A 17,711-nucleotide genomic window follows, 5' to 3' on the forward strand; every position below is an offset into this window, starting at 1 on the left:
ACTAACATTTCAAGGATCTGAAACTCAATTTTAGTGAAGGAACTCGGGTCTTTAAGTTTAGAGTTGCAAGTGATGGCAATTTGATTTGGAAGAAAAAAAATTTGATGTGAAACTCGAGGCTCTCCTGCTGAAGAAAATCTAGGTTTGTGTGTAAGGGTATGGGTTTGTCTTCTTCTTCTTCATCTTTTGGGTTCTTCATCTTCTTCTTCTTGATCTCCTTTTTCAGATCTTCATTTTCAGATCTTCTCCTTGGTACCCATGATCTATGGAACTCACATGGAATATTTATATACATTAGCTTCGAACTTGAGCCTTTAAGGCTCGAGATACTAATTTGCTAAAATATTTTAAAAACATGCCAACTAATTAAATTGTTACTAAAATCATGTCCAATGGCAAATTTCTCCCTAAAAAACTTCTTTTATTATTATTATTAGTGTGTAACTCATGGCCACTATATGGTTAATAACTTAATATTCTACGATCATTACACACAATAGACAAACACTATGCACACAAGCATTCAACAACTAACCAATAAATTATAAAGTTGCAAATAATCTCTTTAATTATTTACCTAAAAAAAAATTCTCATTAATGTTTTAAAAGACACTAAACTAATAGACAAAACTACAATAAAATGCATACAACATCATAGGGTTGTGGGCATAGGAGTTGACGTGTTGTGTTTATTAGTCACAAGAGATGACAACTTTTTAATTTATATAACAATATAAATTTTGTGCTTTATTAAAGGAGAAGGACAGAGATAGGGTCATAATTTTACCTCTCTCTTTGACTCTTTCTCTCTAGTTTCTTCTAGTCTCTTCTATGTCTCTCCGTCCCTGCTCTCTTTTAGTTTTCTTCACAATTCACAACACTGTCAATATATGATTAAATCTAAGTTAATCAAACAAGGATTCAATATGAGAGCGAAACCTCTGCTTCTGCTATTCTGCTGTAGACCTGCAGTGCCGCTTCTAAACTCCTCTGCGTTTTGTTGTAAGTTAGTTTTTCCTTTTTTTTTTTTTTGAATGGCTTAAAAATTGCCTTCTTTTTCCCTTGTGTCTTGCTGTAAATTAGGTGTTTCCTACTCCTAGGCTAGTTAAATCTTTAGTTAGAATTGGTTTTGATTTTTTTTTTTTTGCTTGCGTTTGTTTTGGGGTGTTGTTTGGGCTTAATTTTTGTTGTTGGAATAATATTTTTTTATATAACTTTTAAAAATATCAATAATGTTGATGAGGGGACAAAGTGTAATTTTATTGAAATAAATTGCTAAAAATTATATATTATATATATACTATTTTTTTTTTAAATTTGGGGGCACTGCCCCCCACATTCAATAATAACTCGCTGTCCATGTGCACAGATACAATTAAAAACAATCACAATTATATTATTTAAATTATACCTGATATTAGCTTATACTTATTTTTTAAAATAACACATTTCTAAAATATGTAATGGTTTCTCATTTAGAGCATTTACTAGAGATGGCAAATGGGTGGGTTGAGTTGGGCTTAGGTTGGGTCAATCAAGTTACAAGTCAAAAATGGGTTATTTTATATAGGTTAAAAACAGGTTGGGTCCATCAGGTTGCAGGTTGGGTTGGGTTTGTCCTTATTTTTCGCATGAAATTTTTTTAAAAGAAAAAAAAAATTCATTTTCCATTTGGAAAATCACACAGCAAATTACTTGACGTAAAATGCATTATTTTGAATCCACCACTCATATCAAGAATGAGCTTAGCTAAAAACATTAATACTTTTTAAATAATTTTAAAAATATACAAATTCCAACATTACTAACCAAAACAAAACAGCACAAAAGATAAGTAAAACAAATACATAAGTTTCATTTTTACACAATATCAATATCTTAAAACATTAAAAAAAATTACAAATGCCTTATGGGATAACTAATTTGACAAAGAATAGAAACATATAACAAATTTACAATCATAAAACTAATTTTATAATCTATTATCAATTGTGGTTGACAATCTATTTTAATTTGAGAATATACATTAAGATTTGATTGTTTACTAATTTATACATGACTTCTTTTATGAATATCATGTCATTGTTAAGCAACACACACTCTAGGAAATATCATAATTTATTTTAAAAAGTCGTTTATTTGGATATTAATTGTAAAAAAATAGGCCTAAGCATTCATAATTTATGCTAACTTTATTGATATTTTGGCTTCATTCTTTTCACACTTATGAATGTTTCTCATATATGTCTATAATTTTAAATATATGTTTTTAACTCTATTGTAATCAGATTATCTTGGCATGTACTTTGATATTTAATATATAAATTTTTTTTCTCATTACAGAATGTCTTAACCATTAATCTATTGCATGTAATTATGTAAACGTCTTAATTAAACCAATATTATCTTCATTTTATTATTTGTTTACCAAAAAAATAAAAAATTTGGTTTGGGTCACAGGTCGTTGACCCACCAAAAAAAAGGTCGAGTTAATCGTCAACCTGTTTTTGCTTTGTTTCAAGAAATTCAGGTTGGGTATTTTTTGGGCCAGGTTGGTCAGCAAATTCTAATCCGTTTTGCATATCAAGCAATTACATCAGTCTTTGTAAAATAGAATAAGACCCACATTTTGCCCAGTCAACCCCCAAAACCTCCCACATTAGTCTATGTATAATTATGTAAAATTCATCCACAATTACAGTTTCTATGTAAATTTACATTGATGCTTTTATTTTATATTTAGGTTTTTATTCACTCATCACATATCTTGAAAAATAAAAGAAGATAGTGGGTAGTGATTGTTTTATATTAAGAAAGATAAATAATTAAAAAAAAAATTAATATTTCAATGAAATAGAATTTAGAATAAATAATATGATGATAGTATTTTTTAAACATGGCTGTATAAAATAGAAAATATAGGTTATTAAAGTAAAATAAACATAAACTTTTTTGCATAAGTTAACGTGAATGCTCTTCCATTGCATATGCAAGATCTCTAGTAAGTTTATCATGGCCAGCGGCTCTTCATGAAAGTAGAATAAGTCCAGTCCCATATTATTCTAAAACTAAAAAGTCCAGGCCCATATTGTTTTATTACCATTTTGGGCCTATTTCACAGGGGCCAATATTAAAAGTGCTTGACTCTTAGGCTTAAGTTAACAAAAAAAGAAAAAAAAAAAGAAAAAGAAAAAAAAAAAAGGAGGGTAGTTTTTTAGAGATAAGGAAAACGCTTCCAACACCAGCTAGTTGTTGCAAATCCACTTCCATTCTTCGGTATGTATTTTTCTCTCTCTCTCTCTCTTTACCTTTTTTTTGTTTAGGCTTTTTTGGTCTGGGTGTGTTTTTAAGTAATGGGTATTTTTATATTTCGGCATTGGTTATTTCTCTTTGCTTGACTTGCTTCCAGTCTCCCACGTTCTATTTTGGTGAAACTGATTGACTGTGTTAATGGGTTCACATTTCACGCTGTAGAAATTATGCTTAATGGGTATATGCTTGCTGATTCATATTCATATAATGTTAGATATGCTACATGGGTGTATGCTTGCTGATTCATATTCTTATAATGTTAAGATATGCTAAATGGGTAGATGCTTACTCATTTAATATATAAAGTTAAAAAAAAAAAAAATTGTTTTCATACTTATTTTGTTACCAAACAGCCAAAATAAGTATGAACACAATTTTTTTTTTTAAATTTTTTATAATTTTTTTTTTCAGAACGTGGGCTGTCATTGCTCATTTGCTCTATCAATGAGTTGGGTTTTTTCTTTGTAGATATAAGCATTAGTTGTTTGGGTTGCTACCTTGAGTTGTGTTAATTTCTTTTGGATTGATATCTTAGTATCTTACTGATTGTTGATAGATTGTGTTGTTGCCATCAGCTGTTTAGATAAATTGTGTTGAAAAATAAGGCATCCCTTTAGTTATTATATATGTAGGGATATAGGGTGTACAACTACACTATATTGATTTGAAATTATGTCTTTTCATAGACAATTTAAGAATTATAATAATTATTCAAGATTCATAATCACTTCCAAATGTTTTCTTTTTCACTTATGATTTGATATGTGAGATCCATTCACTGATTTATTTTAGGATCCTGATTCTAACAACCTTGCAAGCTATGCATCATAACCAAAAATTAAATTTTGGAAAATTGTGGAGAATTTGGGGAAACGGTTGAATTGTTAGTTATAATGTGTGAAAAAGTATAGAGAAATTGTTGCTGCCCATTTTTTTTTTATATTGAATTATTTCATTAAAAAGAAGCTAATTTTTTAGAAATAGTTGATTTTTCTTGGAAAAAAAGTCATTTTAAAATCTGATTATTTGAGCTTTTAAGTTTTACGATAATTTGATATCATTTCGCACCCTTGGCGCAATGGTCACTTCATAAGTATAAGTGTTTGTGGAGTGTGGAGGGTAAGGGCCAAGGTTCACGTCTCCAGGAGGAAGCTTCACACACACATATACACATTGATTAGGTTAGAGTAGAATTCTCTATCTTGTATATATAGATAAAAAAGATAATTTGATTTTCTAATTATATCATCTACATAAATTGTATATTTTGTGTGCAACTTTTTTACTTAAAATTATTTACTGTATAATATCTATGCCAAAAACTGGTGACACAACCTAAAAGAATTTCATTAAACAATCTTACTTTTTCTAGTAAGAATTCTAGCATAATATTGAACACTATCTCTTAGCAAAATACAACCTATAATATATTATTTCATTTGCCACCTCACTTTCCTCTTCTCTTTTTTTTTTCTTAGTTTTTATTTTATTGGGTTGGAGATTATAGCCACCCCCCACCTGAACATTGTGGGTAATGTGCATTTTGGGTCTACAAAATTTGTAGTCCTCAAGTATTCTGCTTTTTTTTTTTTGCTAAACATCCACATGCATTTTGCTCATTACTAAAGTTTGAATGAATATTAACTCATGGAAGAAATAAATAATTTATAGCCTTCATTGATGATTTTTCAAAATACACACTAAAAGAAATTTAACTTTGGCTGCCGGCAAAAATGCTATAATAGGTTAAGTAGTAATGTGAGAACCATGACATGAGGGGACTGAATTTTTTGGACATAATGAAGACTTAACTAACAATGTTCATCCTCTAGAGGGATGTACAATGGAGTTGCCACTTGATTTATTCTAATCAAAACTCAAATGAAATTATATCTTATTAAAATTGAAATTCATATTTACATTTCCTCAATAATGGTGAAAACAGAAAATTACATTGCTCCTTTCTCTGGTTACAATTTAAGATAGAAAATTACAACAATTAAATTCCTAGTTACAAAGTAAGAAAATGAGAAGAAAATCAGTTTACCGAAGCCAAATCCCCAACCATTATCTTTTAAACCTCCACATGTACTTGCTGATGAAACTCAGTTACCATTGATGTTGTAAGCCTATGATAGTATGGCTCATTCGCTCTGTGGAACCATCTCAAGTTTTAACACAGTTTAACTTAATTGGATAAAGGGGGAAAATGTTAATTAATTTGAGAATCTGTGGGGACAATGTTATATCTGAAAGGTTGGGTTTTTCACATTCAATTTCACCATACCTCCAAAGTGTTAATGTAATTTACCCATTTATTTTTTGTGTTCTTTCATTCTTTCTGTCAATTTTTATTTATGAAATGGCTTAGTACAAGTTTTTGTGGTCCAGATATTAAGATCTTCTATCATATAGTTATATGTACAGTTTAAAACTTTTCAATCTTGTGGGGGCGTGCACCCACAAGGATTATAGTCTTATTGGCTGTTCAATTGTGAGAAATCAACTGAAACATTAAATTGCTGAATAAAGTGAGGACATGAGAGAAATGTGGTGCCAGAACTTGTTGGCAACAAGGCAACAAGGCTTGAACTATTATTGGATGGTCAATTGTCATATACATAAAATCAACTGTTACATAAAATTGCTTTAAAAAGTGGACATAAAAGGAGTGGTCGTACTTTAATAGTTGGAAAGTACTTCCCTTATATGGAGAGCAAAAATTTCTTTGTTCACACACACACATATATATATGATCTAGGAGCACAGATTTTTTCACAGTTGATCTGTTGTGATTGATATAAAATAAAATTTGTTTTACTAGTAAAATAATATGGAAATAATGTTCCTTCAATCATAATTTATTAGATTCTCAAGTTGTAAATATATACAATTTGCATACCGAGTTATCCCTTTTGATCCCTTTGAAAATATGATAGGCACCTGCAATAGATGAACAGATTAAAACAGGAGGAAAAGACGGCAGTTGATGTAAGTGACATGCATAATAGCTAAAATAAAGCTGTTCAATTTGGCCTCTAGCACCAATAATTCTGATTAAAACTTATTTTACCACAAAATTGGACCTTTAAAAAATAAAAGGAAAAAGTCATACCTCAAATAGCAATGAATCAAGATTTGATACAGAATCAACAGAGTGTTAATTATAAAGCTAAAACCACTAGCATGTTTAACCTCCACAAATGTTAAAAACCAAGATGCAGTATATTGTTCTTTTTCAAATCTTTGCTGTATTATTGTTTATTGTTTCTTATGGTCCCATGAATACAAAACCTTTGCCTTAAAATAAGAGTTTCTGTACTTGTTCCCAATGCTTCAAGTTCCCCCCTTTCCTCTTTTTACTTGGCTCTTCTTCTTGTTTATTCTGATTATTTACTGGAAGAGATCTAAAGCCAAAGGCCAAAGCCATAAGTTGCCACCAGGGCCATGGAAACTGCCTCTTATTGGGAATTTGCACCAGCTATTTTTCTCTCTACCACATCGATCTTTGAGAGACTTAGCCAAGAAATATGGACCTATTATGCAACTGCAGCTGGGTGAGGTCTTAGCTATAATCATTTCATCACCAAAAGTAGTTGAAGAAGTGCTGAAGACGCATGATACTGCTTTGGCAAATCGGCCAAGTGTTCTTGCCATAGAAGCTATGTCCTATGGTAATTCAGGTATTGTCTTTGCTCCCTATGGTGATTATTGGAGACAAATGCGAAAGATTTGTGTCTCAAAGCTCCTGAGTGCCAAGCGTGTCCAGTCATTTAGAAGAATTAGAGAAGAAGAGGTGAATAATCTGGTTGAATCCATTTCCTTGTCAGCGGGAGTTCCAATCAATCTCAGTGAGAAGATCTTCTCCTCAACATATTGTATAGCTTCCAGGGCAGCCATTGGGAAGAAGTGCAAATATGAAAAAGAATTCATATCATTAATCCAGGAAACGTTTACTCTAAGTGGAGGTTTTGACTTACCTGATTTGTTCCCTTCACTAAAGTTCCTTGGCTTCCTTACTGGTATGAAGTCTGCGTTGGAGAAAATACAACAAAACTTAGACAAGATTCTTGACGATATAGTGAATGAGCATAAGATGAAAAGACTTGCCAATTCAACCAATAAACATGAACCAGGTCCAGGTGATGATGACGGTGACGATGATCTAGTTGATGTGCTTCTCAAACTTCAGGAGATGGGTGAGCTTGAATTTAGTGTCACAAGCAATCACATCAAAGCTGTTACTCAGGTATGCAAATAAGATCCATCAATTTATTTTCCCTTTTCTACTTGTTTTTGTTTCTCTTCTTCTTCTTAATTATTAAATGAGCAACGTCAATAACAATATTCTTTAGGCAAAAGGGAAAAAAAAACCGTTATATAAAGGTTATCGGATTTATTGTTTTACTGCATATAGACTAAGACATGTTCTTGTTTTCTTTGATTTTTCTCTTTAGTTTATTTAGTTTATATGCTTATTTACAATATTTTAAAGTGAAATTGTTAGACAATACAACTATACTTTTACTTAATAGCTTGGCCCATAGCTTTGGCAGCAAAAAACGTTGTGTGTGTGTGTTTGAGAGAGAGAGAGAGAGAGAGAGAGAAGATATGAACCTCCTATGGTATCAGTCAAAATATTGATTGGTTTTTATGTATGCGGGATTTGAATTCAAGTTGATGATAAGAGACTTTACGGATAAACTAAGTGAGATCCATTCAGCCGTGACTTCTGCTTGCAATAGCGCCTCACATCTCATATATATTCCCCTTGAAATTCTTCAACCCATAGAATGAGATGGGCTGACATCCTTTGGTGCTTTGTAATTGGTTTTTTATTTATTTATCTATTTTTTATATACCAGAATGTAGTTTTTAGAGCGGACTATTTGAGCCAAATACAGTGAAGGATTTTGTGTGTCATAAACAATTTATCTCTAGACATTAATTTCATGTGCGTAAAAAAAATCAACATCTTTAAGAATTTGGAAGAAAAATGTGTAAGATACTATGAAAAACATGCTCTGAGTAATTATCAAGCCAGCTTATTCTGCTTAATATTAAAAATGTATACACTGTGATTGCAAATGGAGTTACTTTTCAGGACATCTTCACTGGAGCGAGTGAGACTTCAGCATCCACAATAGAATGGGCAATGTCAGAATTATTGAGAAACCCTAGAGTGATGAAGAAGGCACAAGCCGAGGTGCGACAAGTTCTTCAAGGGAGAAGGAATCTTGATGAGACAGACATTCATAAACTAGATTACTTGAAATTAGTTGTGAAAGAAACACTACGACTACATCCTCCTGGTGCCTTGGTTCCAAGAGAATCAAGAGAAAAATGTGAAATTAATGGGTATGAGATACCAAGCAACACAAAAGTAATCATAAATATATGGGCTATAGGAAGAGATCCTGAATATTGGATTGATGCTGATTGTTTTTGGCCAGAGAGATTCCATGGTTCCTCTATTGATTTGAAAGGGACAAACTTTGAATTCATTCCATTTGGAGGTGGTAGGAGAATATGTCCAGGCATGTCATTTGCTCTTGCAATTGTTGAACTTTTTCTTTCTCAATTACTATTTCACTTCAATTGGAAACTCCCCAATGACATCAAACTTGAAGAGCTTGACATCTCTGAGTCTTTGGGATTAACCTGTAGGAGAAGGAATGATTTGTATGTAATTGCCACTCCTTGGGCTTCTCTTTTTAATTGAAAGACTGTGAATAACAAAGGACAGTGAATAATAGGGATGTAAATAAGTAATACCCCTTGTTACAGATGATTGCATGTATTTATAAGGTACCAATTCTCTTACTTGTGTGAATAAAACTAAGTTTGGATATATAGTATTTTAGTTTGATAGTATAATTGTTCTTGATCTTTGGCATTTGAAACACTGTAGTTCTCGTGTCAATTATGACATGGCTTCCGTCCTGTCTCCCTGATCCTGTAAACAGGACTGTGGCTTTTGCCCCACTCTAAAAAAAGCCAAAGTTGAGCTGATAAGGAGGTAAGACATGATTGCAAGACCCACTAGAACCTTGCAATTATAAAATATGACTGGGCATCTTCATAGAAAAATTATACATTAATTCATGTAAATCTGATTTTAAACAATAACCCAAAATTTGAATCAGTTTTGAATTCTCCCAACTCATATCTGATTAGGTTATCCTCATGCCTCTCACAAAATATCAGGTTACTCAAATTCCACCTGCTACCATCTCTTTATTAGTTGATAGATGCAATTCTCATGCCCTATAATGCAACATGAGTTTAGGGAAAATTATTAGGTATTTCGGGAGTATGGTAATGTGCTGGTCACTCCTTTTATATTCACGGTGGATCTCACCATTCAATTAATGGGAGCTATGGTGAATGTGAGAGTAAGGAGCATCATGTCATTGTATTCAAAGAGTACTTAAGAATTATTCTTATTACACTTTTTTTTTTCCCTTCATTTAACATGTTTGGTTATAGCTACCTCTTTTGAAAAGTTGTGATGCGCATCTTGGGGTACATGATATGCAGTTCAGTCCACTAAGTATTTTGGCTTACTCCTTTATTTTATCATTGTTATTGATAATTATTCAAATGGCTTCAATGTCCTAATAATGCATAAGGAGCATAGGAAAATTTGTTGTTTGTTGAAAATGGCTCAACCGTGAGATGAAATCACTTTTACAACACAACTTCATGATATTGTGAGTTGCATTGGCAGTTTCATTAAATCATAATAAATGTTGTAATTCAACAAATTATTGAATATTACACAAATAAGTACAATCAAATTAAGAGTGGAATAGAGAAATATTTAGAAGCTGAATTTTTGGAAATGCTCTCTCCCTTGAGAAAGAAACTCTCAATGTGCCCTAGCCCTTGGGTTCATTGGCTCCACTACGAGCTTTGCTCCCGGGCTTTGCTTCATCTACAGTTTCCCTTGATTGGCTATAATGGCTTTTAAGTAAATTTTTGGAGGAGAAATGATATGTGCATAACATTTTCACAACATTTTTACAATAAATCTTAAGTGACAGGTTATTACTGATTGTTATTGTCGAGGCAAAAAAGTAACTTTAGTGTTGGATTTGAATTTGAACCAATAACAACTAATCACCTAAGATTTGCTGTGAAAATGTTGTGGACGTAGCACCTCTTATTTTTGGAGAGCAATTGTATATTTTTTTTTTCAGAGAAGCAATGGAATATTTTTTTTTTCTCATTTGTATTATTGTCTATCCCTAATTTGTCTGAATGGATTTGGTTTGCACAATTTTCTGTAAGGACTAATATTCATTTTTTCATGATTGCTTGGACCAATAAAACCACAAATAATGATATTTTTTTTCAAAAATAATTGAACTTAATGCAACTACATCTTTGAATTTAATTGAAAAACCTAATATATATAATATAATTAAAGAACTGTACCTCATTTTTACTTTGTGTATGATTTTTCTTCTTTTAATACTTCTTATATTCCAGCTTGTACTTTTGGAATGGTTTCTATAAGGAAAATGGTCTAGTTTATTTAATAAATTCCACTACTCAATATTTATATAAAAGAAGAGAGAAATGGTTATACAATGAAAAAAAAAAACCAAGGTTTTGAATGTCAAGAGTTTTGTAGCTTAATTAACAATTTTTTAGTGTATCAGATAAAGACGTCTAAGGTTTAAATACCTCATCCCACATGGATGCGACAATTGACTAAAAAAAAATTGAACTCTTATTTGATTTTCTCTCTCTCTCTCTCTCTCTCTCTCATATGATGAGACTTCGGGCAAGAATATTGAACCATTAATAATTTGTTCCAAGTTGGGAATTATTTATGATTGAAAGGATAGTGGAAATAGTGGCTCCAATGAAATTAGCACTTGAAATCATGATTTCACCTAAAATCATTACTTGGGGATGTGAGACATGATTTCAGTGCTTCCTTGACTCACAAATAGTATTAATAATAATTATAAAAATAAATCCTTACACTAACCTTTACAATGCAAATTATTGAGTAGATGACACCTCAAACTTGCACACTTCACAATTTAATTGATCCTTACGTCAGAGGCCCCCTCTTGAGAAGATATCTCATAAGATATCTCTCTTGTAATATATATTACGAGAGAAATATCTTATAAAACCGTTTTATAAGACAATTTTTTCTTTTCTCTAGAGATTAAGATTTACTAGAGTTAATATGATGTTGAAATATAGTTAATTTTAAACATATGTTGCGTTCGAGTCATGTATGCAATGATTTCAAGTGATTTATACCTTCTTGACTAAAAAAAAATCATTTATTTTTATTTATAATAATACTATTTTTCATTCTTATTTATAACCAAATTCCTTCAAGATTTTGTTAAAGGTATATAAGTTGATTGATACAGTGGTACTTCTGCAATAATTGAAACGGGCCCGATGATTAAAAGGGACCAATATGGACCTTACATTTATATATGGAAAAGAAATGATTGAGAATTGTATTTATCTGCTAGGACTTTGTTCTTCAAAGATTAAAAAAACGATAGATATATGCCAAAAATGGTTTCAACCAAAAGATATTTTATATTGAATGTGTTTTAAAAGAACAACTTCATCCTGAATTACTATATTCAAATTGATTTCTTTGTGCGTTAAAAAAAAGAGTCTAAAAGACCAAAGCCAAAGGCCAAAGCCATAAGTTGCCACCAGGGCCATGGAAACTGCCTTTTATAGGGAATTTGCACCAACTTGTTCTCTCTACCGCATCGATCTTTGAGAGATTTAGCCATGAAATATGGACGTATTATACAACTACACCTAGGTGAGATCCTGGCTATAATAATTTCATCACCAAAAGTAGACAAATAGGTGATGAAGACTTATGATGCTGCTTTGACAAATCGGCCAACTGTTCTTGCCATTGAAGTTATGTGCTATGATAATTCAAGTATGGTCTTTAGTCCCTATGGTGATATTGGAGACAAATGCGAAAGATTTGCGGCATGGAGCTCCTAAGGCCCATGCGTGTTCAGTCATTTAGAACAATAAGAGAAGAAGAGGTGTGGAATCTTATTGAATTCATTTCATCATCCGAGGCTGAGGGACTTGCAATCAATTTCACTGAGAAAATCGTTGACAAATCGTATAACTGTCAGGGAAGTCATTGGGAAGAAGTGCAAATATGAAAAAGAACTCATATCACTAATCCAGGAAACATTTAATCGCAGTGGAGGATTTGATGTGCCTGATTTGTTCCCTTCACTAAAGTTCCTTGGCTTCCTTTTAGGAACCAAGCCCGCATTGTTGAAAATGCACAGAAAAACAGACAACACTCTCAATGATATAATCAACGATCATAAGAAGAAAAGAAGTGCCACTTTAGCCAGAAAATGTGAAGAAAGCAATCATGATGATATGATTGATGTGATTCTGAAACTTCAGGAAACAAGCGACCTTGAATTAAATATCACAAATAACCACATCAAACATCAAAGCAATCACTCTGGTATGTCAAAAAAAATTAAAAAAAATTAAAAAATAAATCAAGCAATTATTTTTTTTTTAAAAATACTAAGTATTTTTAAAATACACTCGAAAAGAGGAATGAAGATATTAAAGAAACTTTATAACCAGCATTTCTTTTGTTGCTTTATTATTATTTGTCCTTCTTCTCTGTTAGTAACTAAGCATCTTTATACTAAGGTGCTCACACACCGTAGGGATCGGTTATCCCTTCGCTGGCTCTGATTATAACCACAAGAGGTTGGTTCTCCGGTTTTCATTTGTGCGGTTTTCCTACACCGGGGTGACTCGGTTCAATTGGCTTTATACAAATATTTTTACAAGGATTTTTTAGCTCCATAAACAAAAGTGGTGAACGAGTAAAGGTACATCATACATGTTTTCATGTATTTCGACACTATTTTTTGAGTAGTAGACCTTTAATTTTAAGTTGTAAGCCAAATAGACATGATTGTGTATTGGCACAAACAATTTTTCTCTTGACATAAATTTCATGTACACGTAACAATAATCAACATCAAAGTCACACTGAAATTGGAATTTTGAAGGAAAATTCATGTAAACACACAACGTGATTGTAATTTAACACATAATTTTTTAGGAGGTCTTCGCTGCAGGAACTGAGACTACAGCAACAAATCCAAGAGTAATGAAGAAGGCACAAGCCGAAGTGCGACAAATCCTTGAAGGTTGGAGAAGTTTTGATGAGGCAAACATTCAAAAGCTAGATTACTTGAAATTAGTCGTAAAAGAAACTTTGCAATTACACCCTCTTGGTGCCTTGATCAAAAGAGAATCAAGAGAAAAATGTGAAATTAATGGATATGAGATACCAAACAACACCAAAGTAATCATTAATGCATGGGCGATAGGGAGAGATACTGAATATTGGATTGATGCTGATTGCTTTCGCCCAGAAAGGTTCCAAGTTTCTCTTATTGATTTTAAAGGGTCCAACTTTGAATTCATTCCATTTGGAGGTGGTAGGAGGGTATGTCCAGGCATATTATTTTCTCTCGCAAGTATTTTAACTTGTTCTTTCTCAGTTGTTATATCACTTTAAATGGAAACTCCCTAATGAGAACAAACCAAAAGAACTTGACATGTCTGAGACTTTTGGATTATTCTGTAGAAGAAGAAATGATTTGTACCTAATAGCGACTCCTTTTGACACATCTTCTTAATGACACACATTGAAGATAGGGCAGCAAATATATTATGTGGGAGACATTTGAAGATAAAGTGATAAGGTGGTTAATTGTACTTTAAATATTTAGGTTATTTAAATTAAATAACGAGCTGAGCGTTATTAGTTAGCTAAAGTTGTTATTATGTTTGGTGTGTAACATATTTTCAAGAAGTATTGATCTTTAAGTTGTTTATATATTATAGGGAGTGTTGGTATATATCTAGAGTGTCCTATTTAAATAATGTATTTGTTGAATGAAATAATTATGGGGAAGTCCGAAGTTTATTCAAGTTCAATTATTTTCAAGTTTTGATTTGCCCCAATGAAAAATTGAGACCCGAGTGCACACAACTAAGAAAGTGGCGCTAAGATTCAAAGAAGATGTGAATACAACTATCCATGTTATATATTTAAGCACTATACACACATGTATACGCATATATTCAGACAGAATTCCAAAAACCCTATGAACCCTAAATCTACAGTGTGCTATTTTTAATTTGAAATATGCATGCAAGGAACACACGCATTGAATAATTTGAAACATACAAATGCACAAATTAAAACAATGGGAAATCATTATCTCTAAACTAAATTATACATAATTGCATAAACATTAAATAAGACCTAATATCAAACATGTAAGAAATTGAATTATATGGTGAATAATAATCATGAATAGAATTGGAATTTGAAATTTTCTTATCAATCCCTAATAAAATTACAACACGACAATAAATTAAGTAAATTAAAAGAGATAATTTTTCTTGAGAACTCCAGAAACCACAACACAAATTTCAACTTCAAAAAATTCGCTAATATACTAAAGGGAAATCACAAAATAGTTATAAAAAAAAAAATCGTTTGAAAGTTTTCTCCTCTCTCCAAATCCCTGTCCTTTCTTTGGCCAAAAGTCCATTTAGAGGAAGAAAGATATCTATGGTTTTCCCCTACTTCTTAAAACCCTAAATTTAACTCTTAGAAATCGTTTTTCTTTAACTAATGTGGTCCCAATAATACCATACACTGATATCATAAACTTAAAAAGGATGATAAAAAAATATTTGGAAAAATTCGTAAAAAGAAGGCTTTGAAGAATTTTTGTACATTAAAACGCCATATCTTATCATTATATTTTATTTCCAAAAGAAGTCAAACTAGAACTCACACTACAAAAAAATGGGGCTATCCCAGCGTTTTCAAAACCGCTGGGACAGCCCCAGAAAACGCTGGGATAGGGTCAAAATTCCTATCCCAGCGCTTTTTTTCCCGGCGCTTCTATCCGCCGCGCAGTGATAGTCGCTATAGGGTGTCCAAATTTTCAAAAGAAAATAATTTTGTTTCAAAATTCTATGCATTCTTTATATGTTCAAAAGGATGAGGAAATGTCATTTTCACGATCACCTTTTTTTTTTTGGGTGGGTGGGGGGTGGGTTATGAATTATGATAGCTTTGAGTCCTACAATGTAGCCTACAAATTACAAAATTTAATTTCCTAATATTTCCCAAGCTTATTTCTTATGAATTTTCATACTCTAAAATTATTTTTATCATTAATTTTTAAGATTATGATATCTATTTTTGATATAATTGGAACTTTAAGATTAGATAAAAGAACACTAATTAGAGCATTCACTCAAAGATGTGAAAAGTGCTAAAATGCTATTTTATAGCTCAAAACACAAAAACATGCTCTACATCAAAAGTTCCAAATCTCAAAAATTTTAGCAACTTGCTACAGTAAGGTGCTACAACTAACACCTTACTGTAACAAGTTGCTATATTTTTTTACTATTATTTTCTCTCTCTCTCTCTCTCTCTCTCTCCAGGTTTCTTTGTCTTTTTCTCCCTCTGCTTCTCTGACCATTTTTCTTTTCTTCTTTTTTACGCTGTTCTATGTTCTTCTTCTTCCTCTCATTTCTCTTTTCTTCCTCTCAACTCAGGCAATCCTCTTAGGTGAAACTGTGGCTCACCTAATTATGGTGTGTGTTTTTTGGTTTTTTTTAAAATTTTTTTTATTTGAGATTATGAAGCAAATAATTTTTATATTTTGCTTTCCCTTTCAATTTTTTGAAAACACTTTCTGGGAAATACTAGTTTTTTGCTTTGCTTTCAGTTTATCAGTCTTGCTTGTGGTGTGTGTTTGATTAATTTGGATCTAAAATTAGTTCAACAAGATGATTCTTCTTCTAAAGTATAATAACAAAACCAATATATGTTTTTTTAATGGTGGGTTCACTTTCAATGTTTTCATTTTGTGATTTTGGTTGTTTTGTGGGTTTTCCGCTTTGATTTCGGTGGGTGTGATTTGATTTGTGATTTGGTGGGCTTCCAGGTCTTTGTTGTGATTTGATTTTGGCTGTGGCTGTGGTGGTGGTTGTTATTTGATTTTGGCTGGGTTTCGGCAGTGGTGCGTGGTTGGAGGTGATCAGCTTGAAAAGCTCTGGCCATGGAGGTTTAGGAGAGCTCAGTTTAAGAGGGAGGACTCGAAGGGATGATAAGGGTTTTAGACCGAGAATATGGAGAGGGTGAGACTTAGGATCGAACCATCATGGAGTGGTGGCGTTGATGTTCAGAGATGGAGCTTGGTGGTCAGCCATGGAGCTTGAGTTTGAGAGTAGAAGATCAGAGAGAGGGAGAAGGTTCTAGATTTGTTGGGTTGAGAAAGAGAGAGAGATAAAGGGAGAGAGAGGAAGAATAAAAAATAATAAACAAAGAATATTTAAATGAAGTGGTAAAAAAGATAAAAGTTTTGATGTAAGTTGTATTGTAAAGTGATGTGTTAAATGTTATAAAGTTGATGTTTTAGATGCTAAATGTGAAATTTTTTACAATCTTTGATGAGAATGCTCTTATTGAATTTAGGGTTTTAAATGTAAGCAAAAACCACTGAAACTAGGGTTTCTGTATCTAAAACTCTCTCATATCTTCTACTATTAATATGGTTTGAAGATACTCAAGATCCAATATTGCAAAAGTTGGTGCCTTATACTAGTCATTAAAGATGCTAGAGATCTAAATCTTTTATGAGATTTTGAGGACGTGGATTGGAGGTTTATGTAGCAACAGATCTCTATCAGAGACATATGTGGGATTCATAGCTCAGTTTGGTAACTATAGTTAGATTTTCAACGAAGAAGGTTATTTTATTGTAAATCTTTATTTGATAGTGGATTTTTTCATCTTAGGATCAGTCCCCTTTGGTTTTTCCTATGAAATTGGTTTGGTTTTATTGGTTTCCTAGGTCATTATATCTTGTGCCATATTTATTTTTCATTATGCATGATATTGATGCTTGTTTGATTAACATAAGGCTTTCACAATAGACATAATTAATAACTTGGCCTTGTGGACGCCTAAAAGGTTTCTTAAATAGAAGGGCCTTAGTGAGAGGGCTTCTGCTTTTTGGTTTATCGCATATTGGATACTTGGCAACATGACTCTTTGTGTGCATGTGTCTCTAGGGGTGAGGTGTGTGTGTGTGTGTGAGTCTCTTTTTCTTATTTTTATTTTAGGAGTCGCCACCAACTATTGGTTTTGTATTAAGTGTGATTGGTCACCTATTTATCTAATTCTTGTTAAGTTACCTAATTAACTAAATCAATTTTAATGGTTATATATACACATGTGAGTATTTATTTATTTATAACATAGCATGTGAATATTTATTTCCAGGATTTAATTACAAACA

General features: G+C 32.1%; 1 protein-coding gene and 1 pseudogene across 3 annotated transcripts; both read left to right on the forward strand.

The window, feature by feature from the left end:
* The first annotated feature begins 782 nt into the window (after nt 1-782).
* On the forward strand, nt 783-9,163 carry LOC142617703 (melianol synthase CYP71BQ5-like). Of its 3 annotated transcripts, none has more exons than XM_075790656.1 (3): nt 783-3,276; nt 6,252-7,561; nt 8,417-9,163. In XM_075790656.1, the coding sequence occupies exons 2-3, from the start codon at nt 6,644-6,646 to the stop codon at nt 9,032-9,034; spliced, it is 1,536 nt and encodes a 511-aa protein (XP_075646771.1). In that variant the 5' UTR covers nt 783-3,276; nt 6,252-6,643; the 3' UTR covers nt 9,035-9,163. The 3 variants fall into 3 exon arrangements, with proteins under 3 accessions (XP_075646771.1, XP_075646772.1, XP_075646770.1); XM_075790657.1 differs by lacking the exon at nt 783-3,276 and having other exon boundaries at nt 3,309-6,303; nt 6,716-7,561; XM_075790655.1 differs by lacking the exon at nt 783-3,276 and having other exon boundaries at nt 3,310-7,561.
* Nucleotides 9,164-11,859: 2,696 nt separating this feature from the next.
* Nucleotides 11,860-14,015, forward strand: LOC142616712 (premnaspirodiene oxygenase-like; annotated as a pseudogene).
* The last annotated feature ends 3,696 nt before the right edge of the window (nt 14,016-17,711 follow it).

This window comes from Castanea sativa, chromosome 11, assembly GCF_040712315.1.
Source record: "Castanea sativa cultivar Marrone di Chiusa Pesio chromosome 11, ASM4071231v1".
Taxonomy (NCBI): domain Eukaryota; kingdom Viridiplantae; phylum Streptophyta; class Magnoliopsida; order Fagales; family Fagaceae; genus Castanea; species Castanea sativa.